Raw genomic sequence first — 16063 nt, 5'->3', positions numbered from 1 at the left:
AAATCTAATTACATTCAACAAATGAAAAATGCTATCGTAATAGTTCACAGAGACAGCAAAGGATGACTTTTCGGTCTTTTTAAATAGATTTTCAGAAACTTACAGGTAAAAAAGATAGAAAATAATCATTATTTGTTCGCTCAGCAACCAACATCATAGAAAAACATCCAACACTATTTGAAGAAGACACCCACGAATTGGCGCGAGAGCGACAAACACAAATATTTTATCAACACATCATATTTTATTGGTAATAAAATAAAGTCTATTTTTTGCACTTATCACATCAAAATAAAAACATTATATAAGTAATTCCATAATTCACGATATTATATTTAATTATAACAAGAAGTTCCACCCGTTAAAATAATATTTACATTATTATGTGTGAATGAGCCAGACGTGTGCTCTATCTGCGTTCCCGCGACTTGTGATTATTTTCACAAAATTAAACGACATGTGATGTTTTGATAGGACACGATACGATATCGATACGACGTAAATTTCGTTTGTTTAATTGTTTATAAAATATTGCGAGTTATAATTATGTAAATAATTCGGTTTCTGTACTTTTTTTGAAGTTATACTTCTTTTGGCGCGTTAGAGAAAAATTATGAATGTAATTTTTTCCGATAAGGGCGCACACCGTCACAAAAACCGACACCCTAGAGTTAGCATAGTCAACATTTTATAATTAAAATTTTCAATTCTTTAATTATGTAGATTTTTTTGTGGTATTCAAATAAATTTTATTTAACTTGATAATGCGTTATATTAAAACTTTCAATGTATTTAAAAATAAATTAAATACCTCGTTTCTATTATAAGTGTCGTTTTTTTATACAAACGTAAAATAAGGCGAAAGCTACAAAAAAATCAAGCAATTTTCCAATTACTGATTCGTATGAAAAAACATTAGGAATAATGTAGCATTCTAGCGGTGAGTATTTACAGAATAAGCTTAAAAAATATTTTAAACGCGACGTTCAAGCATTAATAAATTGAATCAAATAACCTTAAACCTAAATTTTCAAGAAGGCAACGGTCAGCCTTCTCGCTAACAAGCGTTATCTACCAGGCAACCCTAGTAAAGAAAAACTAAGGGTAAAAAGCAAAAGTAAATTGACAAAAATAAAATTACTAGTAACAATGTTATACAATAACAAAACTATTATTAAAAATAATATTCAGAAATTGAAGATTTGTGTTCCATATTTTAATATCACACATCAGGAAACGACTTTGTGTTATATTTATCAACTATTTTTGAAATCGTAATCGTTCACTGTAACTATATTGTTTTAGCCTATAAAACAGAACATCTACACGCTTGGATATTAATAAGTTCTCATTTATTTATTTTTTATCTTCTGCTATTGAGAGGACGCGAGGAATTTTCTCCTTAAATACACGGATATAAATCAACTTTTTGGTGCTATTTTAAGGGTGATTTAATGCATTAAGAAGCTAATTAATTCTCGTGGGTGATAAATAGTCTTAGTTAAAAATACGATTGATTGGATACCCTGTTTAATAATGTAAAGATGGATTTGAATTTTACCAAATGGGTTTTAAAACACGATACAAAACTTCGTATTATTCACACAGAGTTTTTATTACAACTCAAATATTGAGATAAAATAATTTTAATTAAACTATTATATGAAAAATTATCTTAGTTACAAAAGGTTTCCTCATGGTAAAAGGTAAATTTATTAAAATTATTTTTCTTAAGTTATTTAAGCTTGTAAAATATGACATTTCCTGTGTTCTGGCATCCATTAAGAATCTCTTGTCACTAACAAATTCTAAAACGATTCTCAAGATGACATGCGTTTTATAAATAGCTTCCAGTGACCCATTTAGCATTATCACTACGGCTTCCTTTATAATTCTAACAGCTAAGTTTTAGGATAAGTTATTTTATATAGGAAGTCAAAATCGGGACGAATATTCCAAAGACTGTTGTTGCTGAATTTTAGAACGAAGACATATGATAGTCAAAAAATAAATAAGACTGTAAATGTAATTAATTGAAAATGTTTAGTTGGTAAATTTACGGGATATCTGGAATAATACGCCAAGAATAAGCCAGCTTTTCCCCACCAAAGCCATAAAAATCGACTCGATTAAGTTAAATATATTTAAAGCGTAAGTAAGGTATTGTACATATAATACTATGTTTACAATAGGAGACTAATATGACAATCGGCTACGGCTGTATCGCAGATAATATCATTAATTATTTAGTTATAAAAAGACTAGCATTTATTTTTAGACCGAACTATATAGGTTTAAAGGGTGTCACAAGATTAAGAAATCAAATTCATCTCCCTAAACTATCGTTATATCCCTTCAGCTGTCACATTTAACTACGCGTGTCCGGTGTGGCCACCGCCACCTTATTTATCACTGTTACTCTTGACTGATGGGGTGTGTCGTGTTTATAAAAATAGGTAGCGCAGTATGTCGTATCTGTGGCTATCCCATGAATTTGACAAATTGTATGAAATACTAAGGATTGCATATGATATGAAAAATCTTAGTTGGCCATCAATTTTTAGAAATTGGACGGGGACTGACTCCTCAAACCCCCTGGGCTATTTTAAAACACTGACTTCGTGTTTAATATATATATTCTAGCACTGTTACACATTAAAATAATTGATGTGTATAAAACCCTGGGTGGTTTCACTATCCGCGTCTAGAAGAGAAGTACAATTTTATAACAAAAAACAATCGATGTATATAAAACTTAAACAGGCATTCCAGTATTCGAAATCAAATTTTTTTTCGTCACAAGTAACAAGTGTTGCCTGCCATTACTTACATATTCAAACTCCAACATTAGGTCTACGGTATGTCGCTTTCCTCACGATGTTTTCCTTCATCATACGAGCGTGTGTTAGTTGCGCAATTAGACAGAAAAGTCCACTAAGAGTTAAAAGGCCCACCTTACACAAAATACCAGAACCAAAATGCTAAACTCATCCCATGCGACATTCTAAGAAACGTTATTTTACATTACCCAATCTTCCAAAAGTCTTGCACGTCGTCATTCATCATTACACGTCATTTCCTTTCATGTGCAAGGTGTGCTCTTTAAGATTGTTTAGGATGCATCTTTTTGATGACCAGACTGCAAAACTTTATTACGAAACAATGTGTCTAAAGAAATAAAATCATTGAATATCAATCCTTATTAACCGCTAAGTTACAAGTTGTGTCCTGATTATATACGTAGAAAACATATATATACAATTATACATAGTCCTTAGGGACAATTACGGGCCATTGTGTCCTTAAGAAACATCTTTTTGTCATAGGTGCGACAGACTGCACCATGTGCAGAGGAAGAGAAATCAGTCGCCCACGTGGACCTAGAATGCTAACCACAGAATACTATTAAAGAATGTTAAGTACAGAAATCCTCGGAGCAGTGAAGTCGCTCCGTGAAGCCTGCAAAGTGCCCACGAGACTTCTGTGCTTCTGGAAAGAGCTAGGCTGGCTTAGTTAGCCAGGACTTTACGCACTACTATTGAGTCTAGGTGCGGAAATTGAATCCATCATCATTTAACTTTTAACGTAGAAAACATGTCTAAGAAAGAGATTTAAGGCTAAGTTTTTTATTTTATTTATTTATTTTCTCCCATATAACATTTACAACAATAAATAAGATTACAGTTGAGAAGGTATTGGGAGACTGGTTTCCAAACTAGGTAAGAACCTGTGATATGGATGCCTGTGAACCAGGCTTCCATTCACAGCAAAGTCATATTGAGTGGTAACAAAAAGTACATACATATATGGGTAAGCAAACAAATATAACGTTTTAAATAAGGAAAGTAAAACAAAGCAAAGCAGTCAACTAGTTAGTAGTTAGTAGAAATATGCCTACCGAATGTCAAAAACTTTGTTTAACTGAGGCCGTTCTATCGAAATAACATTTCTTAAACGTATTTCATTTATAGCTACTAAAATAGAGCCTTTGACCAACCCTGTTCGTCACAACGCTTATAATTAACGCCTGCTATTAATAACGGACGCTCATTAATTTATATTATCGCATTCTAATTATTCCATTATGACATTGTTATTCGTGTAGTAGCCATGACTGTCACATATGGTTAGTCAATTGTCAATGACATGCTATTTATACGTGAGTTGTCATAGTAAATATGACATGCTCCTTCGCAAAATTTTATTTCTTTTTGTGTAATAGAATGAATCAGTAAGCTTGAATTATCTTACATTTATGTCAGTTTTAAAAAAAAATAAGTAACGCGAAAGTAGCTTGTTAACGTCCATGATGACTAAGTCAAGACAGCCCAGTTTCATTTGTTTTTTTTATACAATTTTATAAAATTTGTTGTTTTTGTAACCGAAATCCCCAGATTAACTGTACACTGGTATTATAACACTCAATTATAATTAACCGTTCATTCGGTCACAACACGATGTTCTATAGCAGAAAGCTTTATTAAGTATTGGTAGATACGCACCCAGAAATCCTGTCCCTACGCGACGATTTCGTGTCGTATCTATATCAAATAATTAAAGCACAAAAACATGAGAGTTCACACAATATGAAACTATCAGTGCGTCATGCAGAGGCGCCGAGACAAATGATTTGCGTCAGACGTTACAACACCGAATAAGTCACGCTTTGCCACTCCTGATAATTTAGTTGCTTCTAGTACTTCTACTTACTATATATAGAACTAAGTTCATTGTACGATTAGAAGGAATGCAAATCGCACTAGACATTTATTTTAATATCAAGAGTAATGTAGCCAATTGATTAAATAATTTTTAAGATCAGACACAAGAACCTTTTGTGGTTATAATATAAGTAAAATTTGAAGCGTCGGGATATGTAAATAATATAATATTCCAGTTTCGTATATACATATATAGAAAGTACTCCACGAAAAAATATTTGTTCGTGACACATTTTGAGTTGAACTTGGGTAAATTAAATATAATTTATTTCAAAACACATTGTATATGTAACAATGTGTTATAGGTAGTGAGTTATCATAGCAGTGTACAGACAAAATCAGTAATGACGAATGAATAAACTAAAACAGTGTATGAAGTTTTCTAAAATACGGGAATCGACACCCCATATGTTATTTTTATAAATGTACTTATGAATATATGTTATAGAAAGAATATGCGTAAAAATTACATGCGATGACTTAAGAAGGCGCAGAGCTAACCAGATCCATGCAACTTCTTTACAATCAAGAAGCTCGCAATATCGCAGCACACTGCTCACGACGGGACTTTTTGTATAGAAGAAGACATAGGTGTCCGCGAATATACACTGTAAATACGTAAATACTTATTTAAATATATGTTTAGGTCCAAAGGGCTTGTCTAGATGTTTTTTAAAGGATAAATGCACATTTAGTATGGCATATAACGCGTTATTCACGTGCCGATAAGGTATTTATATAAATTAATAATACATCTGTTGAATGTTTCGATGCGTGTGAGCTGTGAGCTAGATTTAAATTGTGTAGGTTTTGTTTTATTTTAACGACATTGTAATAAACTATTAGAGGTTTGTAGCTCTGGTATTTCATACAATGTTTAGTCATTTTAGTTTATGTCTATTTCCACAGGATTATTTTAGTTATACATTATTTAAATTAAACAAAATTTACATACATAATTTAAATAATGGTTTAGATTAACTTTGTATGTATTCATTTTTAATTACGAGTTAATAGCCAAATTTGGAAAGTACATGGCATCAAAAACATGTAAAAAAACTAAACTAAGGGATCTTCTGTTCTAAGTTATTACGTAATTAGCTAACCTCACAACATCATATAACGACCATAACAATATTTAAAATCTTTTATGTTTATAATAAATGGATTGACTTAGAAATCGTATTCAAAATCTCATTTATTTAATATTACTTGTAAGATACGTTGTGTTTTTATGCAGGCAAAAGTCCGGCGTCTAGTTTTATCCACAACGAAGTTATAGCGGTCGAAAATGGCCTGAACTGTATCGAGTAAAGGATCGTAGGGATATGATTTATCGGACTGCGTTATTCACTAATGGAGTAGAGCATGTTTTAATACTTTTTTTACAGGACTACTGTATATATTTTTTTTGTAACACAGGAGTCAAACGGGAAGGAGTCTCACCTAATGTTAAGTGATACCGATCTCCTTTCCGAAGAACGCCTTTTGGTCAAAGCGCACCAGTTCCAGCAGTCGAGATTGAGCGTTCTGATAAAGGATAACTCCTTTATCAGAACGCTCAATCTCGACTGCTGGAACTGGTGCGCTGGATATCCATTGTTGTTTTCCTCACACTTAAAAATCGATTTACGATTATTTTTTGTAATTTTGATTCTTTGTTTAATATTTATATTATCTTTTCGTGTGTGTCATGTGCTATAAATGCTTGTTATTTTACCAATGTATGTGTGCCGTTAACAAGCGTTTATCAATTAAAAAAAATTGAATAACAAGTCAAGGTGTTAATTATATTTTGTTTGGCGTAATTATCTACACAATATTTTCAATTCACAATAGACATATTACACGTTAGGTATAAGATTACAGTTAATGGAGTAACAAAGACAGGTCGTCAAAGAATGACATTTCCGGACGCATATAGCTAACCATAGACGGATATCGGATATTAAATACAGCTGGCGACCATTAAATATTATGACGTCAGTTCCGTTGACTATGTTTAAAATACCTACATTTTTCTTCCTTCAAAAGAAATAGCGTTTAAATCCTCGATATTACTTAACTAGAATTCCTCGCGTTAATTCGGTCTTTTTTCCAATTTGTCATATTTCTGTCAATTAAAGATCTCTCAGTCTTCTATATCATTCACTCACTTACTTTTCTAAAAAGAGTTTCTATAAGATTTTTAATATTCAATATTTCTCTCGTCGATAAGAAGCAAAAAATACTTGGGTGCAGTAGGAAGTATATTTCGGAGTTTATTTTTCGTTATTAATGTTTTTTTAAGAAATATGTCTGCTATACGTCGCGGTTGAGTCTTCTAAAACACATGTGTGTCTTAAGCCTTATAAAACAAGGAATATTAAACAAAGCTATCTTTGGCGCATAGCAATTTACCGAAAAAATACAATATAAGAACTGTTATTGTTTGGTGCAAATAGAGGTTCATAAAGTCAAATACCATTTTGTTCAGCTAACAGTAATAATGGGTCCCAACGATTATCTAGACATTGCAAAGGTCCTAAAACGAAATAGGAACGTGAGTCCATTACAACGTTTTGGGGCCTCAATTTGGAAAATAGTGGAAATAAATGAGTTTTGTTTACGTATACGATCCCTTTTCTACCTATAGATAAAAGAACTTAGTGGCCTAGGTAATAATGATTATCTTTTTGTACTGAATTAAATTACTACCAAGAAATTATTGATATAGTTGTAAAGTGGAAGTTGATTTTTATATAGTACATTGACCAACCGGGTAGGAAGCCCGAGACTAACCCAATGTTTAGTGATACCCATGGACCCTCACATTGCCAGAAATCTCGTGTGCTTTGCCGACCTTATAGAAGTTGACACGCTTTTATCATATTTATTTGCTATTTATTATTTCATTCAAAAAAATTAAATATATAGTTATAATAATGTTCGTACGTCAAAAACGTTTATGGGACAGGAGGCAAACCGACAGGCGGGCGGTCTATGACCATGGTCACCTGTAACGCCAGGGGTTAGCGTGTGTGTTGCCGCCCTTTCAGATAATGGTTCGCCCTTTTCTTAAAGGCCCATTAGTCGCATTAGTTCGGAAATACCTCTACTTTGCACACAGAGGTGTGACAGAATTGTCGTTACTTGTGTTTGGACGGAAGATATATAAAGACCATACCGTAATTATTATATTTTTAGCTCTAAAGCACCACTAATTAATTCCTTTTAAGGTAGATATTGATATATTAACAGACGCTCAAACGGTGAAGGAAAACATCGTATAACAACCGGCTTGCCTTAGACAAAAAAAGTCGACGGCGTGTGTCAGGCATAGAAGGCTGATCCTACTTGCCTATTAGATTAACAAATTATCAGGAAATAGTTTTAAAAAGGTCGTAGCGCCATTGATTGATTTATTTTATTAATTAAGCACTATATTATAAATATTACATTCACTGTCATTATTACTACAAAGGAATTCCTCTTATTCTATTTCAGTGAACCACGTGACCCAGTGCACGGCGCTTGACCCGCAAACATTCTATAACTTTAATCTTAACTGTTTAGTTTAAATAAAAATTCTTAAGAGAATGTTAGGTACATTTTTTTAATTACAGGAGGCAAACGGGCAGGAGGCTCACCTGATGTTAAGTAATACCGCCCATGGACACTCACATTGCCAGAAGGCTCGCAAGTGCGTTGCCGGCCTTTTAAGAATTGGATCCTAAGTTAAATTGGTTAGAAAATACTTCTGTGGGCAGCTGGTTCCACATAATGGAGGTACGTCATTATTTAAATGTATGTTTGATGTGTATAAGGTAATTTTTTAATACAATTATATATTCATATGTCCTAAAGTGTTAGCCTTAGGCGTGCGACTCACATCATTGGGGTGGTAGGTTCGATCCTCGGCTGTTCACCAATGGACTTCCCGTCTATATCCGCATTTAACATAGGTTCTAACGGTGAAGGAAAGTATTGTGAGGCTTATTTAGACCAAAAAGACGACAACGTGTCAAGCACAGGAGGCTGATCACTTACTTGTCTATAAGAGTGACAAATGATTATGAAACAGATACAGAAATCAGATTTCTGTATCTATCAGGCCCAGACTTAAAAAGGTTCTACCGCCACTGGTTCTTTTAATACATATTAAGTTGGTTGGGTATAATTAATCAGTGTGAGACAATGTATATAAGTGCTCGTAATGCAAACACGACACAGGTGTCCAAACAATTTCGCTGTGCAATAATTTTAAAGAAAAATATTATAACGTTCAATAGATTTGCCTCGGTCTTTGACGCTTATTGGAAAAATATTCTCCCGCGTCAATTACCCAAATTATTTACTAATATATTTAATTCTATCACCATTTAATGATGATGGTATTAATTTATCCCTAATGGGAAAGGCAAAGGACTGTAGTCCACACAGCCAGGTCTTGTTCTTGGTAATAATTGGAGTTTTATGGCCGAAGCCACGTCTTCATTGTCCTTGATCGTAAGGCCGAAACCATGTCTTGTCTTATTGTTGTCATGTCTAATTATTCTAGGTCATAAGTCGAAGTCAAAACCATAAGCAATAATAGTAGAATCCAAATAAAATGTATTTATATTTCCAGGTGCTTATTTAAAATCCGATGTTAAGGTAAAAAGTATGTCCGTTTAATCCAATTAGTCAATCCGGGAAGTACAATCCTTTTAAATGTTTTAGAACCGTATTAGAAATAAATTCATAAATGGTATCATGCATATCATGGTTCATAAGCATGTCTTGAATACAGCGCGGGATATTTTCAGGTCTTCTATGATAGTTTAGCAGATTAGATGACAAACAAAGGCGTTGGATATGGAATTCAGGGAATTCGAAGAATATGTGGTCTAAATATAACCATTTAAATCCTACATTATCACTGCGTAATATAGGCTAAAGTTTCCATTATATTTTATAAAGCGTCCAGCCAGCATAATCGCATCATTGTAAACAATTCCAAGAATTTAATTATTATTTCAAAAACAAAAGCGTTTCGCATTCTTCCCAATTAACGTTCCGAATATAGCAACAAAAGTGCAAGTGTAATGAAAGTGATGACGTCAATGTGTCATTGTCATTTCATGCAAGAAAACAATGGAGCCCGTTGAACAATATTTATTCAGTTATTCCTTGTAACTTAAGGTTATCAAGTCCACACCATTACTACAAATGTTTTTTTTACATTCATAATATACCAATATAAACAAATTTGAGGCAACATAATTTGAAATAGAGTGTAAACTCTATATAACAATACTGAAGGGACTTTGCATTTTATGGCGGTATATAGAGTTGTCAATTAATGGAAAGAAGAAAAACGTATAGATTATCCATGACTTGATTTCGGCGCTTTAGGGAGTTCTTGCAAAAAGGGTAGCCATTGCAGCCCATGGACTCCTATTTGTCGTGGGTCTTTGAGGGAGGAGTAAACTCTTACTTTGAAAAATTGGAGATCGTTTCTCTCAGGTAAGACCCCCACCGGGAGTCGATTCCACAGTACGCTAGTTCGAAAAAGAAAGTGTCCAGTGAAGCAGAATTTCAGCCATCAAGATGGTGATAATATTTTTGGGTTGATATTCCCTAAAGAACTTTCTTCCAAACTGAGTAGTGGCCGACTGGAATAGGCTTCCGGAAAGTGTAATTAGTGCACCCTCTTTGAACTCTTTTAAACATAGGTTGGACAGCTTCTCCAAATCTCCAAATACGCGCGCATCAGCTTATTAAGCTGCTAGTGTGCTTATGTACATAATAATAATAATACGGCTCGTACTGTGTTGAAAGGATGCAAAAGAGAGAGAGAGAGAGACCAAGTCTTCAGAATATAACAAAACTTTCGATTTATTTTATAGTCGGATATAAGATTGGGCTATTCGTGCCAGAAAATCCAAATGATTCAATTTTTTACACACCCACACATAAACTATTGATGTATTTACGAAGATAATTTGGTCCGAATTCGAGATGAAAGGTCAATGGCTTCGAGGTGTATCGGAACTTCAATTATCTTATTTTAGACGAGCTCCTGCCCTGGCTTTGTATGTGAAAGGCAAAGGAGATTCGATTGATATGTTAGGCTCTCTCTAGAGCCTGATAACCTAAAGCCTTCTAGCGTCTTAAGGCTTTATGTGCGAAACGTTAACGTCGATGACAGATATGAAATTATTATGGTGTTTTTAATTTATTTCTAAAGGCTTTTAAAATAGTAGTTTGTGTTTTTTGACTTTGACTTTGTATGTGAAAGGCAAAGGATATTCGGTGGGTATGTTAGACTCTCTAGAGCCTGTTAACCTAAAGCCTTCTAGCGTCATAAGGCTTTATTTGCGAAACGTAAATGACGAGGACAGATATGAAATTATAATGTTGTTTTTAATTTATTTTTAAAGGTGAGATTTAAAATAGTATTTATAAGTATTAGTAAATTCAAGTAGTTTTTACAAACCTTAACAATTTGACAGTTAATTTTATTATATCACAACCCTAGAGCGCCAATTGCGGACATAGTTTTTCGACTATTCTTCGTGTAAGATGAGTCATTAACTTGATATAACTTAATCGAAGGCGGAGAGGGCCATGTGGGCCTTAGAAATTTTGGACTGGAAATTGAATATTTTTTATATATTTCTATAATGAGTTCTAAAAACAGATACCTGGCCGAATGAAATATTATTGCTGTAAGTACGAAATGTAAAGGAAAACGGCATGGTAACGAAAATTGAATTCAGGAAAAATTATCTGTGTTCGTAACTTTGGATAAACTGTCATATTTATATATAACACTAGCGGATCCGACAGACGGCGTCCTGTACACACGTCTTAAATACAAAAATAACTAATAATATAAATCATTATCAACTGGGTCACACAATTTTAAGTATCAAAATCTGTCCAGCCGTTTAGGAGTTTATTTACGAACACGTGCACATAAGATTGTATAGCTGTTTACTAGCTGAGATAAAGAAACTAGTTACCGACTGCAGCGCCACCTGCCGGGCTGATATGTGAATCTGATCCATCTAGAGTGCCACCCATTTTTATATATATAAAGATTGCAGTAAACAGCTTTCAGGATACACTATTTATAAATTTAAATCCATATAGATTATTTCACAAGACAACTGTAATGACACAATCACAGGAACATAAAACATTGTCATTGATTCTAACAGCGTGATGTTTCGCAAAAAAAATCTTATACTATATAAATTGTGTTCAAGTTAAAATAATCAATTTGTTAGTACACGGCATACGTTAGTGCTGTTACATTTTATTTAGTTAGGGCTTAGTCACTCCATAGGATTTTTGATACATATTCTAATGCTAATACCGATTCACCTAACCAAATTTATTCATACAAAATTCATACGTGACATTACTAAGCCAATTTGTTTTAATTAATGCGTTTATGTGTTAAATTGTTTGAAGCCTTTCTAAGCCTTTTCGTGTATATTTACGAAACCGCTTTCGATATTCAAAATCGACCATTAAAGAAAAGTATTTCCATGAAAAAGGGAAAGTTATAGTAAGATCTAATCGCATTATTCGACGCTAATAAATCGCTTGAATGGTTGAACACAATGGTGTACTTAGCCGTTCGCAGCTTGTTAGCTTAACTTTTCCGAGTTTTCGTTACGGCGTTATTCTAATAGCGAAAATGTTTCTAACTTACCACGTTATTATGGTGCAAATGAATGGAAAAATTTGTCTAGTTACGTTTGGTGTAATGGATTTTTTAATGTATCGGTCAATAAATCCACAATTATGATTGCAATCCAATTTTCTTTGATGTAATTTATTCCTAATATTGTATTGATTTAAAAAAGTATGAAATCAACGATTACCAAAATTATGTTCAGCTAAATTAAATTATAATTCTGCAACTCAACTTTACAATTGTACAATTAAACAAAATTTTAACGGTTAGACAACTATACTTAATGGGAACATGCAGACTGGAAACAAATACAGACGTCCACATCATACACAATCCAAACCTGCATATAAGGTATACAAAAAGCACTTTCTTCAACCCATGCTGATTTTCCTTCAGAGGCCCTTTCATCTTTGACCAAATTTTCACTAACAATCTCAAACATCAACCTGTCCTATGCTTAAACGGAAAGTATTCTTATTTGTAAGAGGAGTTGAATCATAAAATTGTACGGGTTTGTTTCACAATGTAGGGATTCTACATAAGTTCCAAATAAGCTATTTATTACACATTGGTAGGATAAAGACTATTGTTTTGTTTCACGACTGTCTGTCAGATAGCGCTATTGGTCACATAAAGTCCATCATAAGTCATGAGCCCGATGAAGCGCGAAGTTTTTTATTCGGAACTTTTATCTTCCAAATAATTTATGCGTTGCATAGCTATTTGGTACTTTATCCATACATTGTGAAACAGACTCTCAGTGTAATATAGAAATTATCATGTCAATATGTCAAATGGAAGAGCTTCCCACGACACAGGTAATCCTTCTTCTTTAACTAAAGATATATTTTGTACAATAAAGCTTTTTTTTTCTTTCTAGATTTAAAATGCTACGTTTTCGTATAATAATTAATAATGACAGTGATCTTTACTTGAGATGCTGATTAACTGTTCTTTAAAAAACGCGTTATTTCTCCATTGAACAATTTTAGATGTCTAATAATCGACAGAGCCTGGCAATAATGTCGGTATGGACCGATTCGTCAACCGGTTGGAGCTCCATTCTCCACACAATTTTTCCAATTTTCCTCATTTTCCCATCGCGTGACAACGCTCATTAAACGACAATAACTAAGTACATCTACATAATGCGGTTGAATCATGGAACACTCCAAATTGAGCTGATTACTTATGAAAGCTTTTTCAAGTACCTTTGATTTTAGTTTTGTTATTAAAATTGATAAACGAATTTTATTCATACTTATAGCACGAACAAGGTAAAATCCAATACAAATTTGGAGTACTCATTATAAAATTTTGATTCTATTAGCTTTCTTCTATTGATAGAAAAAGGTATTAGGAAATACATATAAAACGCAAACGGGCAGGAGGCTCACCTGAAGTGATACCGTCTACTATAGATGCTCATATTGCCAGAGGGCTCGCAAGTACGTTGCCGACTTTTATTGAGTCATTATTACTATCGACCAATAGTCGTTGATATATAGATCTAGCTTATTAGTTTAGCATTGGCTAAACACATAAACTAGTATTAAATGATTTGAACTAATTTGACTTGTACTTTGAATTATAAGCTCTGTGACATAATGACAATGACAGCTAACAGAGTTGACTTAATAAATTACTTTTAATAATAATAAGGACAATGAAATCACTATTAATATTGACTATCAAATAGTCTTAAATTTGTAAATATATTTATATTAAAATCCAATACACCACAAGTATTTACGGTTTTAACTGAATTTTTAAGCTCTGAGGCCCGTATTATATATACGTCCCTAGACAGTATAATATGGGTTACTCTACTGTGAAATCATTAAAATATTCATTATGTAGCTTTAAATTACATTTAATCTTAACGACTGACTATGAGCTATGTAGCTTTCTTTTGATAAAATAATGTTTATTAAAAATATCCTTATATAAAAGATTCATACAAAGAAAGTCCTCTTTAGAATATTATTATAGAGATTTTTATATAATGCCAATGTCTCCCCAAGCCTTATGGCGGGTGGGCTAATTAGGTCAACTTGATGGCAAGTGTCCTAGATACAGCAATGTTCTACAGATTATATACACGGCTTCTCAAAAAAGATATTTTTTTTAAATCTGCAAGTGTATTTAAAGATAGGAAAAAATGTAATGCGTATCGCAGTTTTACTCTTGCACGGGATTTGTTTTAGCAACCCACTAAGGTAAGGTGCCAATTGCTGCTATTTTAAGGTCCTAAAAAAGCTATATATTGAGTACAACTTATCTCATTTTGTGATTAAAGTAGTATATTTAATAATAATAGACTGCTTATTGCAACAATCGATCCTTATCCATATTAAAACCATATGCCGACAACGCATCATTTCGTACTTTGGTCACACATTGCGTAGGAGCGACAAAACAGAGAATCTTATCGTGATTGGCAACGATGACAACTGAAGACAAAAGATCGTGTGGACGTTCGCCACCGAGATGGAGTGATCAAGTCAAATACTTGTCGTCCTCAAAAATATTTTCAGTTGTAAAAGAAGCGTAGGACCGAAATTAGTGAAGGTAAATTATTACTATACAGCTGACATGAGAATCAGAGAGAGAATTAATAAGCCCGGCTTTGGACGTGGATTACTTGAAGAACACCGTAACCATGGTAACAGACACAGCAATCTACTAAATCGTTTAGACAAGTGAGAAACAAATTGAAATTGTTTTGTACTAATATAAGTATGACGACGAATATTGCTAAAGTCAAAATCTGTTATAACGAGATCGAAGTGACTTATAATATTTGGTGGTAAAAAACGATAGTCGTAACAGCCGATGACATTGTATTAAGTACCTAATACAATAGAATTCAGAACCTTTGATTTTGGTCAATATAACTTTATATACTTTATAGTTTAGTTTGTTTTACTTTTGTTCCTGTTTCGTTTTGTCTTATAACTGTGTATAACATGTATTTTTGCACTTCTTGCCTATATTATGTAATTTTTAAAATAAAATTTTTTTCTTTACCCACAGTGGTTGCCTAGAAGAGATCGCTCGAAAGCGATAAGGCCGCCAATTGCCTTTTGATTTAATTATGTTCATTTTATTATATTGTAATGTAACGAGGAGTTAATAAATAAATAAATATAACCGGTATGTTGGTATAAACGATCTCGTCGTAAACGGTTTTGATTGTACTTAGAATAATGTGTTTTATTTTTTTTTAATTTCATAATTTTACCTTGACTTGTCCCATGTTTAGTGTATTAGTAGAATTTATTCTCCCAATTATCGTATTACCTGAAAAGAGATAAAACAGAGTTAGTTGTTTTAAATAAATATTGTATATGTTCTGCCGTATAGCTTCATATATAAAATTATATTTATTGATTTTATAAATAACCCTCACGCCAAAATAAGATGTGAACGAATTATACATAGTGAGATAGCAAACACTATTAAATACAAGCTCAATCTTTAATCCCCTTGTGAGTCCAATGCCTAACCACATATCTCGACTGACAGAATCTCTCCTCTACGAAATTTAAAATTGGAAATAAATTTTGTGAGGGGGTAATATCTACTTAACTTAGAAAATTATTTACCAATAGAAAGGCAAAAATCAAAAAACTTGCGTGCTCGGATTTTCTAAGTCAAAGAAAAAAGG

At 33.0% G+C, this 16063-nt stretch overlaps 1 protein-coding gene across 4 annotated transcripts in view; it reads right to left on the bottom strand.

Moving 5' to 3' along the window:
• The window catches only part of LOC123715555, a 75109-nt gene that overhangs the window by 6166 nt on the left and 52880 nt on the right, over positions 1-16063 (bottom strand). For 2 of the 4 annotated variants that reach the window (XM_045670671.1, XM_045670667.1), the window contains exon 1: positions 104-409. The exons of 1 other annotated variant lie outside the window; for it this stretch is intronic. In XM_045670671.1, the coding sequence (XP_045526627.1) occupies positions 104-157 (54 nt within the window). In that variant the 5' untranslated portion in view covers positions 158-409. Of the gene's footprint in view, positions 1-103; positions 410-15637; positions 15697-16063 lie in introns of those variants that run through there. One more of the 4 variants, XM_045670670.1, reaches the window with a different exon arrangement.

The sequence above is a fragment of the Pieris brassicae genome, chromosome 10 (assembly GCF_905147105.1).
Source record: "Pieris brassicae chromosome 10, ilPieBrab1.1, whole genome shotgun sequence".
Taxonomy (NCBI): Eukaryota; Metazoa; Arthropoda; class Insecta; order Lepidoptera; family Pieridae; genus Pieris; species Pieris brassicae.
This window is presented reverse-complemented; position numbering and strand designations above follow the sequence as displayed.